General features: G+C 38.2%; 1 protein-coding gene across 1 annotated transcript in view; it reads right to left on the bottom strand.

The window, feature by feature from the left end:
* UNC13C (unc-13 homolog C) overlaps nt 1–24,838 on the bottom strand; it is an 857,791-nt gene that overhangs the window by 820,102 nt on the left and 12,851 nt on the right. Inside the window, exon 3 of the mRNA XM_077472480.1 lies at nt 18,813–21,991. Within this exon, the coding sequence (XP_077328606.1) occupies nt 18,813–21,807 (2,995 nt within the window). The 5' untranslated portion in view covers nt 21,808–21,991. The remainder of the gene's footprint in view (nt 1–18,812; nt 21,992–24,838) is intronic.

Here is a 24,838-nt window from a genome sequence, read left to right as displayed (position 1 = left end):
TCCATACATCGGAATGAAATTGTATTGGTTTATGTACAACTTTAAAGTATAGTTTTGCTGCAATAGCATACATGTGGATATGAAAACAATTAACCTCCCCAGAAAGAGAGTATTAAATTGGGTTTTTTGGGCATGCTGTTTGATGCTGGTCTCTTACTATGCATAGAAAGAAATTGCAACAGATTTAATTTTAAAATAACTTAAAATTCATCTCTAGCCAAAATGTTTGTATTGGCTGATTATCCCCTAGAAAAATATAAAAAACCCAAATAATAGGAAAAAAATTAAAACATAAGCAAATTAACATTAGCAATATAACACTATGACCACTACAATTAAATATATTTGACACTCTATCACAGATATAAGTACTACAGGTGGATAAAAGTGTTTTATAGCTTTCTATGTCCCTGTTTCCGTTTACTATCTTTTTCCAGGGAGCCAGACAGGCAGAATTCTTTTATATGGAGACAGACAGCAATATGATGCAGTAGAATGGAGAAAGATTGGAACCTCTGTGATTTTTTTTTTTTTTGCTACCTGTATCTTCCTGTCCCAGTGTTACCTGTTCCCTATCATTTATTTTCCTGATATTACAAGGATAAAAAGTGAGGGCAAAAAAAGCCTAACCCTTTTCCAAATCTAGTCCACATGATTGAAGCTGCAGTACAGTGGTTTAGTGGTTAGCACCTCTGCCCTGCAGTGCTAGAGTCCCTGGTATTAATCCAGGCCAGACCACTATCTGCATGACATTTGCATGGTGGTACTCCAGTCTTATTTCATGACGCTCCAAAGACATGCTGGTCCTTTCCAAATTAGACCTAGCATGTGCATGCGATATATGACACTTAGACTGTGAGCTTCTTCAGGGCAGGGGTTGATTTGAATATGCAAAGTGCTACAAATTTTGTCAGTCCTATATAGACACCTGCAATAAAAAGACCATCATTTGTCACAAAGTCAACTGCCTTTCCGATGCCCTCAACCATTATGTTGCTCTGCAATCATAACCTTATGTAAGCTCTTTGTCTGTGCTTTCATTCACATGGCAGTGTTCAGGCCTGGTGATTAGCCACTTAGGTTAAGCACTAAATGTTGGGGTCAAAGTTACATAGTATATGAGGTTGAAAAAAGACACAAGTCCATCAAGTCCAACCTATGTGTGTGATTATATGTCAGTATTACATTGTATAGCCCTGTATGTTGTGGTCGTTCAGGTGTTTATCTAATAGTTTCTTGAAACTATCAATGCCCCTCGCTGAGACCACACCCATCCTTGCACGCTCTTACAGTAAAGAACCCTCTACTGTACGTAGTTTAAGGTTAAACCTATTTTCTTCTAATTTTAATGAGTGGCCACGAGTCTTGTAAAACTCCCTTTTGCAAAAAAGTTTTATCCCTATTGTGGGGTCACCAGTATGGTATTTGTATATTGAAATCATATCCCCTCTCAAGCGTCCCACATAGCTATCTTGCAGTGGATCTTATGAAAACAGAAGAAGGAACACAATGAAGGTGAATATAAATAGCCAAAGTGACTTTTTCATTATTTTGTAAAATTTGCTAAGATCTTTTTTAGCTATAAAAAGTATATACAAATACATACAATGCTACATTATAAGAACATGAGTTGAGTACTTTTAGAAGTATGAGCATTTAAAAGCAATTCAAATGGAGTAAGTGCTGGACGCAAAGAAGCAAAAGGTTTGCTCCGGTTCATGGTCTTCAGTTAGTGATTGTAAACCATTTCTAAAAGCAATTCCAGTGGCAAAGCAAAGAGACAGATTTCAAGCTTGGCATGCCAGTTTTACAAATCCCCTAATCCGATGCAAATTAAAAACCCTGTAAGTGCTATTGGGACTTCTAATATGAACTCCCATCTTGATGCCACCAATAAATAGAGACTAGTCAAAGTAATTAATGTAAAACAGCTTTCTTAACACAGAATGTTATAACCTGCAGGTAGTTAGCGGATAATGCATCTATACAGTTCCCTTCAAATGAATATTAATTACTCTTACAACACAAAAGACCATGTCAGCTTAGTTGTACAGTAATAAGGATGTGAGCAAATATCTGTGAGATTAGACGTATTTGCATAATACAAGACAAAATACAGAAATGTGATGTGGTATATCTACAGAAAGTAATATAGTGCCTGGGATTAAAGTAGGTTCATTCTAAGGATACAGAGACTTACATATTAGTAACAGGAAAGACTGTCATTTTTTTTATTTACTGTCATCAAAAGTTTGTACTATACATCATCTGAGTTCAGCAATGTACTGTGCAATAAATGTGAATTGTAGGGCTAATTTGACATTAGGTCCAGCTCTTTGTCCCCAGAGGCACGCAAAATGTTTCTAGCTTGTCAGATCAGCTTCTCGTGCATCACATTGTGGGTTATTTACTACAGGAAACTCCACTTTGCACTGCAAGTGCACTTGAAAGTAAAGTTGCTATAGATCCAAGGGGGGCAGGCAAGGAAAATAAAAAACAGCATTTTAGCTTGTACATGATTGGATGATAAAATCAGCAGAGCTTCCACTCATTTCAGATCTACCCCTTAGATTTAGAGCAAGTGCACTTGCAGTGCAAAGTGGATTTGCCTTTCATAAATAACCCACATAGTGTGGCACAGACAAAGAGACCTTTCCCGAAAAACACAGACAAAAAGTCTGACCTATTGGCAGTACACTCATTTTAACCACTCGTCCTTTATCATAGGGCACTACTGATCTAAAGAACAAATACTAATCATAATGGCTTCCCCATACTCACATGCTATTTCACTCCCAGCTACAGACATTAGATTAGCCTACTAAGTGGGTTGCAAACAATGGCATAATCAGGGCCAAGTGGTGGTCCTAACTAGGTCAGTCAAAAGGTGCTTGCACAGCCATTTTTTTCTATTTCTCCAGATGTACTATAGAATTTGAAAACTTGCAGGCTTTCAAGGAGACAACTTCACGATTAGGGTTTATGGGGAAAATGGTACACTTGAAGAGTACTTCAGGGCCCACAGGCTCTGAGAAGGGTGGGAGTGCTACTCACAGTAGGCCACAGCTCCCAGCTGACATCACCAAATGATCTTAAGTTTGTAATTCAGGGTATAGATAGCATTGGAATAGGAAAGGAGGCTGTTTGGATTACCATTGGTAAATGTATTGTTACCTTTAAGCAAACAAGTTCTAAATCTGAAAAGAAAAGTAAAAATTCTCCTCCTCAATGCGTGTTAATGTTCTATAAACCTTGCATATTTACATGCAGCCATATTTCCTTTTTACATGTGTATGCTTTGCGTCCTGCTAAGTCTATGAGCACTTTGAATAGTTAAAAAAAATATATGTTCCCTTATACCTTAAAGCTGAACCCTAGGTATTTTTTTATTGCATAGTTACTTTGATCCATCTTAGACCAATGTACGTATCCATATCTCAAACCAGAGCAGCTTCACTTCTGTATAGTAACAACAGGTGGTCTCTTGCTTGGCACTTTCACCAAAACATCGTTTAACGTATTTAAAAACGTATTTGATTAAAAAATATCAGATAGACAATCTCTGACTGGACGAGGTGGAGAGCCCACACTTACACCTCATTTAATCAGAGAATGGCTTATATTCATTGAAATAAATACAAGGTATTCTGTGAATAGCAGCATTCACCTTTACAACAGTTGTGTGTCCGCCATTCTGAATGAGCAAAGATCCAAACTTCCTAGTAGTGCTCAAGCTTGTCTGCCCTCGCCTGACTCATACAATCCTTAATTGCATTCATTCAGAGAATGCCTTATATTCATTGAAAAAAATACAAGGCATTCTGTGAATAGCAGCAGTGCTGAGCATTTGACCCACTGTGGTTGCTATAAAGAAGGGAAGCTACTCGGCTCAGGACCCTGAAGGTGGAAGCTATCATTGTAGTAGCACTGACTACAACAGCGATTGTCGAACTTCCACAGTGATCACTCAGGTATGAGATATGCATACTTACATTAGTTCAAGCAGGGATAAAGTATCGATGCAATAAAAATTGTACCTACAGATCAGCTTTATGTGGCTGAGCATGTATCTCAAGAGCTATTAATAGTATCTCACCCATCTCTTTGTTTAAAGCTGTAAAATATAGAAAAATATTCTGAAAGTTACTTTAAGGTTCTCACCTAACAAAAAAAAAAACCCTCAAAATAGTTTCTCATTAAAAATTTACTATACTCTCCTTTTAAAGAAGACCTTGGATCTAAAATGTGTGACATCATTTCCATGTACGGGAGACGAAATCTTGATGAAAATACACTTCCAGCATTATGCTCCAGCGTCTTCTGACGGGACATGGAGTATTCACCATTCCCTGGGATTTAGCCAGATGGAGGAGGATGTCACCCTTTGCACTACAAGAGCCTGAGAAAAGGTGAGTACAGTGTCTAACTTTTTGTCCCATACATGTGACTTTAACACATTTACAATTTTATATAGTGTTTCAACAAGTGGGGGTGTGAGGGGTACATTTATAATGTGGACTCCACATGCAGTGGAAGGCCCATCTATTCTGAAATCAAACCAGTGCAAGAATTCTGGTGGGTTACCAAAAACCTAATGCTATGTACACACAATAGGATTTTCTATGGAGCCTACACATGGTCGGATTTTCCGACAACAAGCTCACATCCAACATTTGTTGTCGGAAAATCCTATTGTGTGTACGGCCCATAAGGGTTACATCCGAAGAATTAAGAACTCTTAATGGAAAAAAAATCTGTACATGTCAAAGCAAAAGAAAAGTGGAATTTATAAATCCAGTGAAATATTTTATTTAACGTCACATTATGGGTAAGCTCTTAGCCGCTGATAGTATTCGTAAACGTCTGGCTCTCTGAGAAAATCTAAGAGGTTTGGTAAGGAGTTCACAAGGTCACAGCTTAAAGGCTTTGGTCCGTGATGCCATTAACCTTTAACCACTCAAAGCACATCTGTGTTTGACTTATAGCAGAAAGGCTTCCAAAGACTCTATCTGTAGGTTTTCCTTCAGTTATGGTATTATTGAATGACAATTTTGTCATTTAGCATTTCCTTTAACAAAATGCTGTAACCATAGTGATAGTGACCCTTAAAATATTGCATTAATTAAAACATGTATAACAACATTGTTGTTCTGCTCAGAATAATCTGTTCTATAAAAAGGTATGTTTTGATCATTTCAAGAAAAGTTTCAAAAGTTAATAGATAAATCAAATCATAACACACTTGTCTGATTATGGTATCTTGTCTAACTAGCTCATATGTAGCAAAAAAACAACAACATTGTTGATTGGTATAAGGACAGCCGTTCTGCTAATGCTGAGTGCACATAACTTTAAGCTTCTTGCACAGTTTTATTGGCCAATAAGGTCTCAACTATTGGAGGGATTGCTACAACTACTGCAAGAAAGGGTAGGTACGGTATTTGCTTATGAGTGCCCTGAAATATGGTGTTCCAAGCCTCTTAAGGCCTTATGCAGACTGGGCACTTAGCCCTGGTACATGAGCCTCTGGCATATAGTAGTGGCTAGAGAGAACAGGTGTACAAACTGTTTGCACTGCAAGCATTTGTCTCTGGACACACAGGTGGTTGATTTACTAAAACTGGTGAGTGCAAAATCTGGTTCAGCTGTGCATGGAGGCCAATTAGCTTCTAACTTCAGCTTGTTCAATTAAGCTTTGACAATAAAGCCTGGAAGCTGATTGGTTTCTATGCGGAGCTGCATCAGATTTTGCACTCTCCAGTTTTAGTAAATCAACCCCTTACTGCCCTACATATAATTATCTTTAGGTGCAGCCCCCAGACAGAGCAGCTGCCTGGGGGCTGAATAGTGCACATGTGCCCTCTGCCTATAGCTAATCACCAGAGCCTCGTGCACCAGGGCTAAAAGTAAAGTGGGCATGTAACCTAACAAAAAATGTGAATGTCAGTAGGGTATGATCCAAGGGTAAATCTGTCTAATGGAGCTCCAGAGATCAGTAAAAACCAGATAAGAGTTTATATTCGCTACCCATACAAACAGACAAACATGCTTTTTTATCTAAAACTAAAAAATAATAATAATAATTATAGTTTGAAATACACTTTAGTTTAAAGTGTTTGTAAACCTCTGAATTAAAAAAATTAGCAAAGTATATCCTTCTATAGTGTGTACTTGCTATATGCATCAGTCAATTCTGACAGTCTATGCTGACAGCACGCTAATTTGAGAGACAACCCCTCCCCCCTCCAGCATACAGTAGGTGATTGACAGCCTCAGCTGTGCATGTTTTCCTATGAGACTGTGGTGATGGGGGCAGGGAAAAGGGTGTCCTTTCCCTCCATTTAGATCTCAGATTACACTCAGCTCCCTGCTCTATGCTGCACAATGTGGGAAGTCAGATCCTCCCCTTGCGTTCTGGAGCTGATAAACACTGTCCATACGTTGAAAGGAGAGAAAGTTGCAGATAAACAGCATGTGTAATATCTGTGGGAAGTCACTTCACTGGGTATATGTAAAGCCCCATACACACTATCAGATTTTCTGCTGATTTTTGTCTTCAGATTTACCAAAACCATGTAGTGGGAGGGCCTGCCTGATTGTATACAAATTGAAACTCCTAAGGTTTGACCTCATATTATATGGTTTTGGTAAATCTGAAGACAAAAATCAGCAGAAAATCTAATAGTGTGTATGGGGCTTAAAAAAGCCTGCAACCTGCTGTATAGCCAAGCAAATCCCATAATTAATTTAGATTTTAAAAGAGAGCAGTAAAACTAAGCATCCTATAGATAACACTTATGTCAGTTTCTAGAACTTCTATTTATTAGAAAATGTTCACTGCATTGAGGGTTGAATGTCTCATGAGATACTTGAACAAAGTGCTTATATTTAAAGGGATCCTGGGGGTTCAATGCTTCGTTTAATACTGATATCAGGCACGTGTTCACAGCAAATGTAGAATTGGCCACTTGACACTCATTTAAAAAACTTAGTAGAGCATCTACTATTAAGAATGCTAAAACCCTTCCATTATACGTATTTGGCCTTTTTGTCCTGAATGTCAGTCCTAAATAATGAACCACAACATGGCAGAGACAATGTCAGCTGGGGAAAATTGTGAAGCGGCAGTAACAAACATAAGAAAACACAATAAGCTTCGTTAAGATGTTTGCTTTTGCTGCAATTAACACTCTTTGCATATGAACCTACACAGAAAAGCAATATATAATTACAGTCACGTAGATTTATTGTGGTCTTCATCAATCATGCCCACACCATTGCCACCGATCCATTCTATGTCCCTCAAAGCAAACTCTATATTTCCAGAACTCTAAACACTTTATTTTTTGGGGATGTTTATTATAGCAAAAAGTCAAAAATATTGCTTTTTTTCCCAAATTGTAGCTTTTTTTTGTTTATAGCACAAAAAATAAAAACCGCAGAGGTGATCAAATACCACCAAAAGAAAGCTCTATTTGTGGGGAAAAAAAAGACATCAATTTTCTTTGGGTACAACATCGCACAACTATGCAATTGTCAGTTTAAGTAATGCAGTGCTGTATCACAAAAAAATGGCCTGGCCATTAAGGAGGTAAATCCTTCCAGGGCTGAAGTGGTTAAAAATAGTAATGGCCATTTTCTAGGCTAAGGCAAGGGTTTGTTAAACAAATGTATTTTTTTGATTACAGGTACTTATATGGTGCTGTCAATTTATGCAGTGCTTACGTATATATATATATACACACGTTCTTACATACACATACTAGGAATAATTTAGACAGGAGCCAATAAACCTCAGTGAGTCTTTGTAGTGTGGTAGGAAACTGGAATACCCAGGGAAAACCACACAGGCACAGGGAGAATATGCAAACTCCAGGCAGGTATTGCCATGGTTGGGATTCAAACCAATGAAAATGAGGGGACAATTAGTGTAGCGCTAAATTAGTGAGGAAAAAGGAGAATATTTAAGGAGTATTAGTAGTGGAACCGATGCTATACCGCATACTAATGATAAAGTGCACAAAAAATGGGTAAACAAAAATACAAATATTGATTCACTTGGTACACAATATGTGTATAAAACACGTGACTACTAGTGAGTATTAGTGATTATGAATGTGAGTCCCAAAAAAGACAGTCCATATATGTTGAATAATAGATGAACAACACTGTTGGTCTTCCCAATAAGAGGATCAGATACTGCACAATTCAGTTGGACCGGGCATAACAGCTTGTCTGGAGTAACTTCAAGAAAGAATAAATAAATACTCTTACCAGAAAGAGTGAACTCATCTGTCATATGACAGTGAGTCAACTACGCTTGTAATCCCAGGTGACGCCAATCCGATGTTACAGGTTAATGATGGTTCTCATGGATCGCCACGTTATCTCCAACTTGTGCAGAATTCCAATATTGGATGTTGGGACATGTGTCTCCAGGATCAGCAGGGTCCAATTATTCACATTGGGGTATCACCCCAAATGCGATGAGTATTCAAAAAGGGGAGAAAGAAGAAAAAAAGGCTCCAAATGGTGCAGGTCAGACGGTAACCATTGGGTTTATTTAAGAACCCTAAATAAACCCAATGGTTACCGTCTGACCTGCACCATTTGGAGCCTTTTTTTCTTCTTTCTCCCCTTTTTGAATACTCATCGCATTTGGGGTGATACCCCAATGTGAATAATTGGACCCTGCTGATCCTGGAGACACATGTCCCAACATCCAATATTGGAATTCTGCACAAGTTGGAGATAACGTGGCGATCCATGAGAACCATCATTAACCTGTAACATCGGATTGGCGTCACCTGGGATTACAAGCGTAGTTGACTCACTGTCATATGACAGATGAGTTCACTCTTTCTGGTAAGAGTATTTATTTATTCTTTCTTGAAGTTACTCCAGACAAGCTGTTATGCCCGGTCCAACTGAATTGTGCAGTATCTGATCCTCTTATTGGGAAGACCAACAGTGTTGTTCATCTATTATTCAACATATATGGACTGTCTTTTTTGGGACTCACATTCATAATCACTAATACTCACTAGTAGTCACATGTTTTATACACATATTGTGTACCAAGTGAATCAATATTTGTATTTTTGTTTACCCATTTTTTGTGCACTTTATCATTAGTATGCGGTATAGCATCGGTTCCACTACTAATACTCCTTAAATATTCTCCTTTTTCCTCACTAATTTAGCGTTACACTAATTGTCCCCTCATTTTCACTGAACTTTGTTTGTTTGAGTGTCAGCTGCTGTTTGTTCTTTTTAGTTTTAGCGCAGTGATTTCCTTTTAACAATTCAAACCAATGACCCTAGTGCTGCTAGGGTGAAATGCTAACACTTAGCCACTGTGGTGCCCAAATGGCATGGGGGCAAGGGCACTTCCCTTGGGAAACATATCAAAGCAAAACTTGTTTTTGTTTAATTCCATTTGTAAGAGAGCAGCAATTTTAATAATGCTTGAAAGGTAACATTATGCTTGTATTTATTTTATATAACCACTTGCTTACCGGGCACTTAAACTCCCCTCCAGACCAATTTTCAGATTTCGGCACTGACTTTGGATGACAATTGCACGGTCATACAACACTGTACCGAAATGAAATTGTTATAATTTTTTTCCAACAAATGGAGCTTTCTTTTGGTGGTATTTGATCACCTCTGCTGTTTTTATTTTTTGTAAAAAAAAAAAAGAAAAAGACCGAATTAAAAAAAAAAAATATATATATATATATATATATTTATTCATTTATATATATATATATATTTATACAATTTTGCAAACTGGTAATTTTTCTCCTTCATTGATGTACGCTGATGAGGCTGCACTGATGGGCACCGATAGGGTGGCACTGGTGTGCACTCATAAGCAGCGCTGGTAGGCACTGATAGGAGGCACTGAGAGGTGGCACTGATGGGTGGCACTGAAGGGCATTTATAGGTGGCATTGGTGGGCACTGAGAAGTAGTACTAATAGGTGGCACTGATAGCTGGCAGTGATAGGCACTGATGGGTGGCCGTGATGGGAACTGATGGGTGGCAGTGATGGGCACTGATAGGTTAAACTGAAAGGCAGCACTGTTAGGTGGCACTGATGATGCACTGATTGGCACCACTGGTGGGCATTGATAGGTGGCACTTGTGGGTATTGATAGGTGGCAGTGGTGGGCACTGTGGGAAATGGCAGGTGGCACTTGCAGGCACAGAGGAGGAGGCAGATGGGCTCCTTCCTCTTCGGGACCGATGTCCCTTGAGCATAAGCCGGTGGTTGGCTTTTTTTTCCCCTCACGCTGTCAAAAAAGCAGATTACAGAGCTTTTGTTTACACATGTGATCAGCTGTCATTGGCCCCTTACTCAGATTGGTGATTACCCGAGTCTCAGTGACTCTGTGATCACAGTGCAGGGGGCGCACGGGGAACTTGCAAAGCGGAGGGCATCCTATGACGGGCTCCCAGAAATTCAGGTCCACACTGTGTCCATCATCCGGCTATAGTGCGGACCTCAAGTGGTTAATAGTACGCTTGGGCAATGCCACTACCTATGAATTGGTGATGTATACAACCCCTTCAGCAAAACTGACATTTACAACCCCCCAAAAAAATGCAGTTTATCCACTTGACCTCCGGAAGGTTTTACCCCCTTCATGACCAGGTAATTTTTTTCTATTCAGCTATTTTAACTGCCATTTGCTCGGTTATGCAACGCTGTATGCAAATATATATATATATATATATATATATATATATATATATATATATATATATATATATATATATATATATATATATTTATATTTATTTTTATTATTTTTTTTACACAGAGTTTTCTTTTGGTGGTATTTGGTCACCATTGGGTCTTTCATTTCATTTCAACTATATTTTCTACTTTCTGTTATAATATATATACAATAAAATCAAATTTCTTCAAAAATGTAGACCAAAATGTATTCTGCTACATGTGTTTGGTAACAAAAGAAATCCCAATAAGTATATAATAACTACAAACTATGGTATATGTACTTGGTCAACACTGATTTACTGACAGCAGATCAAATTTTTGATGGAAGGAAAGTACAAATCACAATGTTGTGTACATCGCACTAGTGACAATATGAATATATATATATATATATATATATATATATATATATATATATATATATATATATATATATATATATATATATATATATATATATGTATATATATATATATATATATATATATATATATGTATATATATATATATATATATATATATATATATATATATATATATATATATAAATATAGATATAGATATATATATATTTTAACATTTCTTTAACTGTTTTTTTAAATACTTTCTTCAGAGTAGTTCAATGTCATCATAGTGAGCTGAAGGGAATTCTCAAACAGCAACACAAACAGAAAACAAAATGTTTCTGTAGTAGAATAGGGAAAGACTAGACTAAACCTACTTTCCTTATTCTGGTGACCATTGTCAGTGGAACTGAAAGTGAAGGGAAAATGGAAATCCGAATGGTTTCCAGTTGTCACCACAATGGGGGTGAGGGAAATCTTCCACTGGAGACACCTTTACAATAGACAGCTTCTTCTCACTGCATAGAGACATTTTTTCTCCCTTTTAGTAACATTTTCCAAACAGGAACTGAACTGAAAATCCTCCAACAGAACGCAGAGGTGAAAAAAAAAAAAACGAAGAAAAAATTTAAGCAACATTCCACTCTCAAAAAAAAAAACACGTTTTTACTGCCCTCCAACTGCTTTCCCTTAATCTGCAAAGGCAGCAGATGCTGAAAGTATTCCCACTGTCAATGCTCATCAGCAGTACCACCCGATGTATGCAACCCATTCAACATTCACCTGTTGAACGTGCATTGGACGTGCATTGAGTTAGGGCATTGGTGTGCCAATGCATACAACAGCACTGCAGAGGTGTGAATAAGCCCCAACAGTTATTTCACATAGATATGTTCTGAACCACAATACTATTACAGGTAAGAATGTTAATTATTCAATAGGTACCACATAATGAGGTTGATTTACTAAAACTGGAGAGTGCAAAATCCAGTGCAGCTCTGCAAAGTAACCAATCAGCTTCCAGGTTTTATTATCAAAGTTTAATTGAACAAGTTGACATTAGAAGCTGATTGGCTGCCATGGACAGCTGCACCAGATTTTGCACTCTCCAGTTTTAGTAAACCAACCTGAATGTGTATTTGAAAAGATTCAGTGACAAAACATAAGAACATGGTACGGTGCAGAAATCAAGTCAAATGCAGAAATCTCTAGCAATCACTCAGCTATCTGTTACTAATCTGGTCTGATTGGTTACTGTGGTCTTGTGCATTTTACAAGTTTTCAGTAATCTCTGCACTGCCTTATTAAATATGATTGTATAAATCTTGCATTTATCAAGCCACCCAGTGGTATTTTCACATTTTGCAATGTTGTATTTTTGGACTAAAGAAAACAGTATTGTGGTGTAAGCAGATTCACTAACTAATCCCTTTTAATTGAAAAACTTTGGTTTGATTCCAGCCAACTCATTAATATATTCTGCAATGCAATTAAGCACCAGTAAAAGTGCACTTGCTTAATATTAGGCCAGTCTTTTCTTTTTAGTAGAAAGTCTGCATAGGGAAACTTTTCTAGTCACTGGGCATGATTTAGGCTAGGTTTGGGTGAGGTAATATTGTTGAACCTGAAATGCAATCTGCATTCAGATCCTTTTTCAGAGGTGTCTGACAGGTGGTGGAGGTGGTGGTATGACACTTCCTCACTGCCTGTTTCAACCCTGTGAATGCCACATTGCAAAGGGGCGTCAGCAAACCTTTGAATGCTGTAGTGTGCCACCATTTGCTTGAATGGATGACGTCTAGCATTGGTATGCCCTGTACACACGGTCGAACACTTTCCGACGACAAAATCCATCTGATTTTTTTTTTACGGATTTTGACCCAAACTTGTTTTGCATACACACGGTCACACAAAGTTGTCTGAAAATCAGAACATTCAGAACAAGGTGATGTACAACACTTACAATGGAACTATAAAGAAGCCAGTAGCCAATAGCTTTCGTCTCGTAATTTATTCTGACCATGCATGGCACTTTGTGCATCGGAATTGTCTACACACAATCGGAATTTAAACGATCGGATTTTGTTGACGGAAAATTTTAGATCAAGATCTCAAACTTTGTGTGTCGGAAATTCCGACGGAAAAAGTCAGATGGAGCCCACACACAATCAGAATTTCCGACAACACAGTCCGATCGCACATTTTTCCATCGGAAAGTCTGACCGTGTGTACAGGGCAGTACTGTGTACAGATGTGGCAGGGGGATATTTTCTGCTGCAGCTTGTGAACACCCCTGTCCACTGCCTTTGCAGCTTAAGGGGGCTGTTGGGGGGTAAGTATTCCGGGGGCTGCTGTGCACAAAAGTTTTTTTTTTACCTTCATGTATAGAATGCATGAAGGTAAAAAACCTTGAGGCTTTAGAACAAATTTAATTGCTTGCTTAGGTCTAGAGGACTTGTTAAAGTGGCGTTCCAGGCTTTTTTTTTTGTTTATTAAGTAAGCAGCTACAAAAAGTGTAGCTGCTGACTTTTAATAAACAGACACTCACCTGTCCCACAGTCCATCGATGTGGCTGCCTGGAGCCTCATTCTTCTCCACCTCCTCTCCGCGGCTCCTTCATTGAAATTGTGGGCACCCGACCGTGGCAGATTGTGGCTTCACGGCAGGATGCGCACTGCGCATCCATGAGTCGTGCTGCACTCTCCCAGTGGAAGGCATGTAACCTGTCCCAGAAGATTTCCGAGAGGGAGGGGCCACCTGGGGGGGAGGAGTCACCTAGGTGGCCTGTAGTCAGAAGAAGGAAATGGGACAGGAAGTCCCACTCAAAACTAAGCACCCACTCCCCCACCAAAAAAATGACATGCCAAATGTAGCATGTAAGGGGGCGAGGAGTGCTTAAAGTGGAAGTTCCACTTTTGGGTGGAACGCCACTTTAAAGAAGATTTACCGTATTTACCTGACCCTCCACTCCTCTGTGCTGCTATACCAGTTCACTCGTCTCTATGTTCCAATGGTCTAAAGTCCTGTTGTCATCAAGACCAATGAGGATGTCAAGGGACAATCCACTGTTGGAACATGGGGGAACACCATCTGCTGGGAGAGCAGAAGATCAGGTAAGTTAAAATGCTTCTCCTCTCCCCAAAATTAAACAAATAGGTAAAAGAGAAGTATGGCCAAAGCTTTTTCTTTGTCCATACATCTCTTGTGGGTCACAGAAGTGCACTTATTTTTGCTTTCCGGTGACCCAGGGTCATCTGGTTGCTGGCTACTGCACGCTATCAGCTGATGTTGCAGAGCTGCTCCAGGCTCTGGAAGGATACCAACAATATTATTAGCATCCATCTAGTAGCCTGAGTGATAGTTGTCTTCATCTTGCTGAGAACCAGAGCAAGCTGTGCTTCCCCCCCCCGCCAGGTGCTTTGGTGAGCCTTGGAAGGGCAGGGCTGAAAGCAGTGACTAACAGTCACCATTCTCTGCTCCAAGTGGACTGAAACTGAGTGATCAGTGGTCATGTGATCGCACAGTTCTCGGGCTTAGAGCTGACATGGGACAGCTGCAGCATCATCACACTGCAAAATATAGTTGATTATGGATGTTTGATTTTTTTTACAAACCCATATTTCTTCTTTAATGCCCTGCAGTCATGGGTACAGCCCCAGTGCAAGAGATCATTTTCAAATTTCCCATAGTTAGGCTTTGACTGCATACTAGTGGCTAATTCAATAGCAAATAGGATGTACTAGGCAGTACGTGCTTCGGCATCCAAATGTATACCAGCTCAGTGGTGCCATATCTGCAATTAGAATACATTTTTTTTCTAATATTTTTGGGGGTCATCTTACAATTATTAGCTACAGTATTTTGAATTCACTTTTTACATAGGTACAATACATATACATGTACTGAAATCACTAAAGGTGGCTGTAAAAAACATGAACGTAAAGAATTCATATACATTGCATCATAGGGCACATTGCACACTTATGACATATAATTTTATACACTGTTGCTTGCAAAAGATATTGTAATGATAAATATGAAAAATGACGCTCCTTATTTGCACCAATAGCATAGTCTACAGGTTTTCTGCAGCAGATTTTTGGTTTGACAAATTCAATTTCAGAAACAACTGAGAAATTATGGTCATTTTGCATTATAGTTAATTTTCTTAGATAGCACACATATGCCTTAAACTGTAATTATACCTTTCTCTGAGCCTCTAACGAGTATTTATACTTACCTCTACCAGATCCAGTAAGATACGGAAGATTAGATTGCACAGGCACATCCGAAGTTTAACTGCACCAAAGATCTCTCTCTGCCTTGTACTTTCCCTTTTAGTACATGATGGGACATTTTGTTTTTGGTCGCACATGATACTTCTATGGCAAAGTGACTAGACATCACCATTTACAGGGCAGTATCTGATTTTAGCAGGCCATTCCCAGTAAAAAACTTTAGTGAACAATACAGCAAAATATGCTTGAAAATCATTTTTAGGGGGCAAGTGGAAAAAAGGAATCTTCTAATGTCACATAGAAAACACTGCAACTGTGCTAAAGTCAGGAAGTTCAAATAATTCCCCTGGATCTGAATCATGTGCAGTCCAATGCAGCCAGATTCTTTCAAAATGAAATATCGATAAATAGTTATAGATCAATCAAGAATGAATCCTGTAAACAGCTATTTAAAGCAACCACAAATCATCTGTTTACCAAACCCTTCTGCATAAGCTCATTGAAATGGATGTCTACTGCACTCAGTTACTGACAGCGTTAGTGGAGTATATGTACTGAGCTTCATTTCAGTATCTCAAACAGCTCAGCTAGCCTTCAGATTTATAAGATTAATTTTCTAAGGCAGAAAATAAGCTGAAGAAAATGTAATTTTATGCCCACATATAGAGGGCTTAGCAATGGTAAAATCTAAATTTTGCACAAAAAAAATAAATAAAATGTTATAGATTTATTTTCTCTACCCGAACCTTGTCATATCGCTTAATGATGGTTTAGAGCATTAGTGACTATAAAAGGAACCAGTGGACAATAAGTAATACAGTCTTCAGAATGAATGACAACATTTGTCCACAGGCTATGTACTATAAGTAGGTTATTTGCAATTAGAAATCCAAAAACACAGACAGGCATAATCACTCACATACAACCACAATGCTTACATTTTAATGGCATGATCACACTTGGAGGGTAAGCATTAGTCAAGCATTAGTGTGTGTAAACCTCAACAATGAACTTCTCTTTTTTGCTCCTATTTGATCTTTAAAAAAAAAACATTTAAACCAGTAATCTAGAGAGCAAGTTCCTGTGTTGTCAACAGTGCTATTTCAGAAAGCATTATCAGCCCCATCCAGTTCACCTCTGTGAAACTATGGGGGTATTGAGAAAGCACTAACTTCCGTGTAAAATGTGTCTACCTACCTTTTCCCTCCCCTGCCTGATCAGTTGTGGTTGTTTTTTATGGACTTTGTTCTACAATAAAGGTGTTTTCTGCAAGTATTGAGTGTGCAGCCATCCGATCATTCATATTAATCATTTGTATTCATGAGATTGTCATGTGGAATATAAAAGGACTATGCACCCACTAAAAATGCATGCAGGTACTGCAACATCTAAGAAACAAATAAAAAGCAGATTTAGTATTATTTCAGGAATCCCATCTGAACGATGAGGAAATGCAGTGCATGCATAAATCCTGGGTTGTGGTGGTGTTTGTTCCCCCACACAGAGTTATAAAGCTGGTATTCTCATAAAGGTCTTTCCTGCCAAATAGTACATCAAGGCACTGACTTTGAAGAAGGCAGATGGGTCTACCTGACCCTAACTTAGAAACGAAAAAATCACTTAATGCATATGGCCCCATATAAAAAACCTTTCTCCAGTTAATATTTACCCACCAAAACTAGAGATATCATCATGGGTTTGTATGACGTTCTCTCTTCACAGAAAGACAGATCTCCAACCCCTAAAGCCTCATCGGACGCATCCCTTATGCAAACTACTCAGCTCTACAGCTTGACTGAAGCAGCTGACCTCACTGATGTTTGGAGAAATGTACATCCTCTGGAAGGAGATTTCACCTATTTCTCCCACCTTTACCGATCCTTGTACGGACTGGATACTTTCCTAATGTCACCAAAGCTACGGCCCAAGTATTTAGTGCCTATTGCCTAAATAAAAGTAAATCACATCAAGGAGCACAAATACAAAATACCCAGGCAAAATCCAATTAACTTTGCGTCCATAATAAGCACTTTCTCAGGAGATCTTTTCTAGCGGATCAGGCTTATATTATTATATGGGAGAAAATATGTTCTTATCATGCTGAGCATAATTTAGAGAAAAAATATGATGCCATTTTTACAGTATATTGTTCATTTGTGCACTTATTGCAAAATATCCATAAACGTATAGGCCCCATTGGGCAACAATCATCTTCGGTCCATGGATACTTTAAAAACAAAAAAAAACTGAAATTACAAAGTGTGGTGACTTGGTTAATCTAAATCAGTAAAATGCTTAAGGGCCCCTTCGCACCCCTGCATATATTGTAGTGTGCGTGGTAAGGTACTGTACATATGTAAATATGAATGGGCCAATATAGGTTCTCTTCAAATACACACTAAAGTACATAGATGTGAACCAGTCACATAGAAAAGACAGGGATCTCCACTTAAAATGCATTTTCATGCAGGAAGCTCACATGTCTTATTGCAAGAAAAAGGAAAAGTGTTAAGAGTCCTAAAAGCTCGTTTTAGAGAATTGTTAGAGAAATGAACATACATACTCTTTTAAAAATGATATTCAACAGGCCCTACCTTGTGCTAAAGGTTTTCCAATATGCTAAAACTATGAAATATTACTTGCTACATCCTTTCTCTGAAAAGACTTATTATTGTAGAGCAAAGATTCTGTCAAGGTGACAAATGTTATCAGACAGGCAGACAGATTATAATCACAATTCATTTTAAGAGACTACATACAAAATTGATAAAATTGGTTTGTAGTGTACCTCCTTACCTTTTAAAGTAATAGCTACTCACATATAAAAAAGAGCAGTGACCCACATAAAGCAAGTACATGTTAGTTTATGGATGTTTGTTGCAGTTGGTCTAAGGAAAGGCGATTTCTAATTGGTTACTGTGGGACTTAGACAGCAGTGCTCTCTATTATATAAAGCCTTCAACAGAAAACTTTTACAAGTAGCTTTTGATTAGCAATTATATTCTGGCCACCAAACATCATATACTTCAACCTATTACAAATATAATGGCCTCACCGATCATGGATTTTCCCAGTTACTATTGTATCCTGCTCACCCTGCACAGTGGTATTATTAGCTGTTAAGATGCAATGAGATGTTGACTGGAATTTAACTAGTATATTTTAATGTTAAAAAAGAGGCTGATCGACAGAATGTTTTAAAATAAATGGACACCCTAGAATGATTTTGGAAATGTTAGTTTGTTAGAAAATCACTAGTACATAGTAAATGCCAGATGTTATAATTATAGGCTAAATATTATTTTCTAATAAACTTGCAGCTATAAATATGTATTATTTTTATAAATATAAAACTAGCAGCAAATTTACTGAGATTGAAATGCTTACTGTGATATTTAACAGTATACAATCTTTAAGTTTACTACACAGCTACTAGACTCAAAATATACAACCAACACACATTTCAAAATAATTTTAGAGTACCTCCTGCAAGGATCCGTTCTTCAAGGTCAGCCATTTCTTTCTTGTATGCTTTCATTGCAGCCTCCTTAAAGCTGGGGCGAATACGTTTCTTTTTTGGGACTTCAACAACTTTTTCTGGTACATTTTTGTTTTCATAGTCATTCTCTGTCATGTCATAAACTATTTCACATTCGGGTTCTAAAACATCCTCAGAGACCATGTCATCATATGGGGTATCATATCCATCCATTTGTAGACTTGCAAACTCTGCATCATATGAACTGTTTTCATATTCTTGATAATCTTGTATTTGCTCAAAATTCTCATTCGTATTAGTTCGGTTTTCAAGTTTGGCAAGAACCTGTTCCATCACCTCTACATAATCGCCTCCATTTTCATTACCAGCTGCTGACTCACTGTGATCAATATCGTCATCAGCTTTGTAATAGTAAGGTTCTGTATAGACATCAGAATCAAGAGTTGTGCTGGATTCATTAGCTGTAGACTGTGATAAAGTTCTAAATCTGCCCATAAATGAAGAACCACTTTCATCATAACCACTTAAACTCTGAGTGCTTTTATTCCAAACAACCTCCAAAGCTGATTTGGCCCGCTGAAGAGTAGAGCCAAACTTAGGAAAGCTGAAGGTCTTATCTGAGAGATCAATGCTAAGTCGACTGTGCCAGGATTTTGGTGGAGCATCCTCTGAATCATCGCTTTGCAACTCACTCTGGCTACGATACATCATTGGCATTCTTGTTTGGTTCTGGTAAATTTCATTGGCATTTGTTTCACTATAGGAATCATATTCACTAGCCCATTGACTTTGTACTGCTGTGCATATCTCTGGGCAAGATGGAGAATTGCTATCAAGTGTGTAGTTGTAGTTTTCCGTGTTATATGGAAGATCGGTACTTTGGCACTTTTCATAATTGTTTGCATAAATTTCCATCTGTTGCTCTGAAGGGCAGTTAACATTATAGTCAAAGGCATGTTGTGTTGATGTGTCAAGACCAGAATCGGTTCCTTGTTCTAAATGGTGCCATTCCTTCCAAGGAGACAAATCACCATGGAGTGAAAGTTGGGAATCACTGTAGTGACTCCGGTCTCCAGAAGCACAAAGTATTCCATTGCTAACGCCACTGTCAACAGTTTCAGTATTCTCTATTTCATTTTCTTCATGGTAAGGCTCTGCATCATTGCCAAAAGCTTGTTCTTGTGAGCTTGCATACCAGGTTGATGAACTGTCTTCAGGTCTTCTTTGCCATAGTTCCCTATCAGAAGAGGACAACAAAGAACTGCCATTGGTTCTAGCAAAATACTGGTTTTCTGAAAAGTCTTCAGAGTAGGACTGACATAACTTTGAAAAATCGGATTCAGAACGACTTAGTTTGGGTGTAGAAAAATCAGTTTGTGAATGCCACAAAGGAGTTGAATCACTGTAATATACTTTGCTTTTTTCTAAACTATCAGATACCGGAGACTGAAAATTAAGATCCCCATAGTCATCTTTGCTTTTATAAGTGACATCAGCTGTTCTGTGAGGTTTTTTATTGTGAGATGATTGGCCACTCTTTTTGCTCCCAGAGGACTTCATCTGACTTTCTGATTTGGAGATCATTGCATAACTATTCCTGTTGATATCAGGTTCAATTTCCTTGTCACTGTCTTCCTGACATTCCCATTCATCATGGTTAATCTTTGGCTCCATGGCAGAAAATTTCATATCCATACTCTCATAAGTCTGAGAAGAAGGTAGCACTTTTTCTTTTTTACCTTTCAAATCATGTGAAAGAATATCTGTAGAAATCCCTATTCCAGTTCCTTTTAGTTTATAACATTTTTTTAAAACTAAATCTCTGTCCTGTTGTGTACCAAAATAGACAAGAATTGGACGAGGCTTTGCATTGGGACAGTCTCTTTGATGTCCTATTCTGTGTGCAAGTTCAATCTTCATGCTGTTTTGCGCATCCGCAAATCCCATTTTCTCAACTAAAATTCTATAAACAACATTTTCACTAATTTCCCCTTTCTCTTCAGGCACATTTAAAAATCTAAGACTGACTTTACTACTGTGGTGACCTAACTGTTTAATATAGTCATGGATATCTCGAGTTTCCCTTCTTGACTGTACAAATCCTGTTCTCAGCTGTTCAATTTCACTTTGTACAACCTCAACACTACTAGAAATTTCATCAATTGATTGCTTTAGAGAGTTCACATGTCCTCTTAATTCTGAAAGCTCAGTTTCAATTTGACTTATACCTTGCAATTCTTTGAAGATCATTTCCATGACATCATGGGTTTGACTTATGCACCCTGTTGAACTAAAGCTGGGCTCGAGCGTACTGCTTTTCTGCTGACGAACTGTTCTGTCTAAAGACTTGCTCCGCAACCCCCATGTTTTTTTCCATGTGCTTACTTCCGAATCTGAGGAAACGCATTCTTGACTTTTTTTCCATTTTCTGAATTTGCGTAGAGCACCCATTTTTAAACTATGTAAAGTACGTTCCCCATCAGAGCTTCCATCAGATGGAGCTAAACTGCTCATACTTTTCCTGTTTCGCCTCACTGGCATGGTGTGAGATGTGTATTCCTTGGTTGTACTGCCAGCCCTTGTTTCACTTAGAGATTCAGAGAATGAGCTATCAAGAGAAGATACTTCTTGAAATGCATCCTCATTATTATTGCCAACTAGAATAACATTCTTTTGCAGCCCATTGGCAATTGCTACCCGGTAACTGAAGGTTGGAGAAAGTGAAAATTCCTTCTTTCCAATATCTCCTTCAGTTGATAAATTGCAAGAAGAAGAGCACTTGGCAATTTTTTTGACTGTGCTTTTTATGGTAGTTGAGATGTTGGGATTTTTGTATAGGCCAAATTGGGAAATATCCTGTTCCTTTTTGCTCGGACTCTCTTTCTTTTTAGTAGGATTCCCCAATTTCTTTGTAAACATTCCTTTGCAAAGCTTATATATATAAGAGAAAATCAGGCTCTTCAAAAGGGCAGAAACCATCAGGGGAACTTTATATTAACCTATATTTGCGAAAAAATGTAACATTGGCTCCTGAGAAAGGTTTGTACATCCACGGCATGCACAGCTGTAGCACACAAAATTGCATGTGTTACAAAGAGTGTCCTGTGGAAAGACTACAAAGTCTGCAGGCTGGCACTCCACTTCTCATGACTCCTGGATGTTTCTACAATGAAGGGAATTATAGTATCATTGCTGAGTAATTAGAGCATAGAAATACTAAATAATGAAGGCAGAATGCAAACACAGCATGCAACATGTTTTGGGTGAGGCAGTAAGGTCAAAAACACATATGTTTAACTGTTTTCGGCATGCCTAATATCATTAATGATGTACTAAATTATAATAAGGTATTAGTCGCAAAACATGAATTTTAAGGGCCCCAACTTCAGCCGTCATTTTTTATTTTTGAATGGAGTGGGGAAGGGTTAAAACTTATGTCAACTTGTCATTGTTGTCTACATTTTGAATATTTCTTCTTACTATTAACAGGTGTCAATCAGAACAAGAATGCAGGGACAGATCCAACATGACTACCTGTTTGATGGGTATCAAGCAGAAGAGGAAGTTAGGGAAAATTTCCCAAATTACTGTTTATTTAAAGACAGCGGCTATAGCAGCCATTTGCGATAATCGCATATACCCAGGTTGATTGATCGAGCTTGGTACCTTCAGCCTGCTCATTAATGGTTTGAATCTCGACCAGTTCCTGCTGAACCCTGTATGGCCGACCTTAATGCGCCTTAGACTGGAATGCAACTGCTCAACTTGATATAAACTGTGACGATTTAACAAGATCAGACATTGAAATGCCTGTTCCCACACAGTAGAATATCTGTCATTAAGGGACTGTTGTTTCCACTATAAAACAAAATACATGTAGTACAGTCCATGTTGCTAGCTGCTTCCTAACACTAGCTGTGAGGTCCACCCTGCACCCCCTCTCCTCCAGCCATGGCTACGTTCCCCAGAGAAGCAATGGCAAGAAAAATGCAGGGGTGGGGTGTCCGCCTCTGCATTTCTCTTGTTGCTTGTCTATGGAAATCACAGAGACAAGCTGCTACTATGCTACGTCTGCCTCCTTCCTAACTATTGTCAGATCAGTGTCAGCAAGAGAGGAGAGGGTGCTGGTTGGCCCTCATAGCTAGGTTTAGGAAGGACCTAGCAACATGGGACAAAGTTCTAATTCTTCGTTAAATAAATGTGGGTAAGTATAGTAAGTATAATCTATTTAAAATATATTTAGCATGGGGAGTAGGACTACTAGGGCTAACAGTGATTATCATTTAGGCATTTATACATATGGAAGACAAACAAAAAAGCCCAGAACTTTAGAAAGTAGAAGCAATGAAGTGGTGTGAATGAAAATATGCAAAATAATTCAAGAGCTGTCAAGAAGGTACATGAAGTCTATTTGGAATGCTCATGCTCCCTTCAAAGTTTTTTTCTTTTTTTATATATTTTGAACACACTTATATTAATGTTAGGCTTTCCAAGTTTAGCTCACAAATACCTTGCTTAATCTCATCATGCCAGGGAATACTTTGAGTCCTTTTGACAGGAGTGATTTCTGGTCAAAAGTAGTTATTTGTTTAATCGAGTTTTGCAACCCGAAGCGTCATAGGGTGCTCAGGTAACAATTGTTCAAATTTTAATGCAAGCTGCCATATATAGTCATTTTAGGGCACAGGTAAACCAGCTGTTGCCTAGTATGCTACCGGGATGCTAGAGTGGAGTGAGAAATTGCAATCCTAAATTTAAGGGTTATGTAATAGCATTCTAAATAAAATTAAAAATTCAAATATCTGCATACTTACAGCATTATACATTAAAATATACTCAATTGCAGATCTTATTAGAATTTACTTTCCTGAAGTCAGACATGGACAATATGATTACTGGTCAGCTGCTTAGGGATACTACACTTACATTATTGTTTAACGTGTGCGATAACTTGACTCAAGATCACTTTACTGTGGGATCTGTGAATGGAAGACTACAAGTTCAATCTACCACCTTTCAGAGGGATCTGTAGATCTTAATAGAGCACAAGTGCAGTGATATCACCACACTTGCCATTTATTAATTACTTCCTCCAGCCCCAAAGCTGTAGGTCTGTACATCCGTACCTGTCCCTCTGTACAGACCTGGGGCAAGAGAAAGAATCTATAAGAGCCTGTGCATTGCACCTATGATTAATGGTTTACAGTTGCAATATTCTGCAGGCCTAAGTACAAAAAATGAATACAAGCACAATTTTCTTTTCTTAATAGGGGTGCTATTATTTAGTTATTTTCTACAAAGATGGACTATACTTTTAAAATAACAAGCTGTCCAGAAAACAATAAAGTTAAAAACATTTGAGTTAAAAATTTTAACCACAAAAAAATGTGGTTTCTATAACTTCTTAAATGGTGTTAGCTGTTATTAGGCTTTAATTTGTTAGGTAATTTATGAAAAGTTAATTAAAATTTACTAGTCCATCACTAGCTTCTCCATGGGTTGACAATGTTGCTGTCTAAAGGTAGTATATACAGTGGAAGAGTGAGTGTAGTCATTCTAAGACAGAAAGTATGTTACTGGCAGGTGAAAATAAGAGAAAAAAGCCTACAAAAGAAAACAGATGCAACCACCAGATCTAAGGATTGGTAAGCTGCAATATAATACTTTTCTGGTTTTGAATTTAGAAATGAAAGTGTATGCCAGGGGTCTCCAAACTTTGTAAACAAAGGGACCGTGTACTGTCCTTCAGACTTTAGGGGGGGGGGGGACTGCGGCCATTTGGGGACCACTGCTGTATGCAAACCCAAAATAGATTTTTTAGCGTGTTTGCCATAATGCCCCACTATATACAGCTTTCCTGAGCAAGCAATGACAGCGGCAGCACCCAAGAGCAGATGGAAAAATCGGCTAGGGTGAAGACACAGCACAATCCCTGGACAGGTAAGTGTCCTAATATTAAAAGTCAGCAGCTACAGCATTTGTAACTGCTGACTTATTTTTTTCTGAAAGA

Source organism: Lithobates pipiens, unplaced genomic scaffold (genome assembly GCF_037356315.1).
Source record: "Lithobates pipiens isolate NorthernLeopardFrog02 unplaced genomic scaffold, aLitPip1_a1.2 Scaffold_8, whole genome shotgun sequence".
In the NCBI taxonomy this organism is placed as follows: domain Eukaryota; kingdom Metazoa; phylum Chordata; class Amphibia; order Anura; family Ranidae; genus Lithobates; species Lithobates pipiens.
The sequence above is the reverse complement of the archived record's forward strand: the minus strand, read 5'-3'. Positions and strand labels throughout refer to the sequence as shown.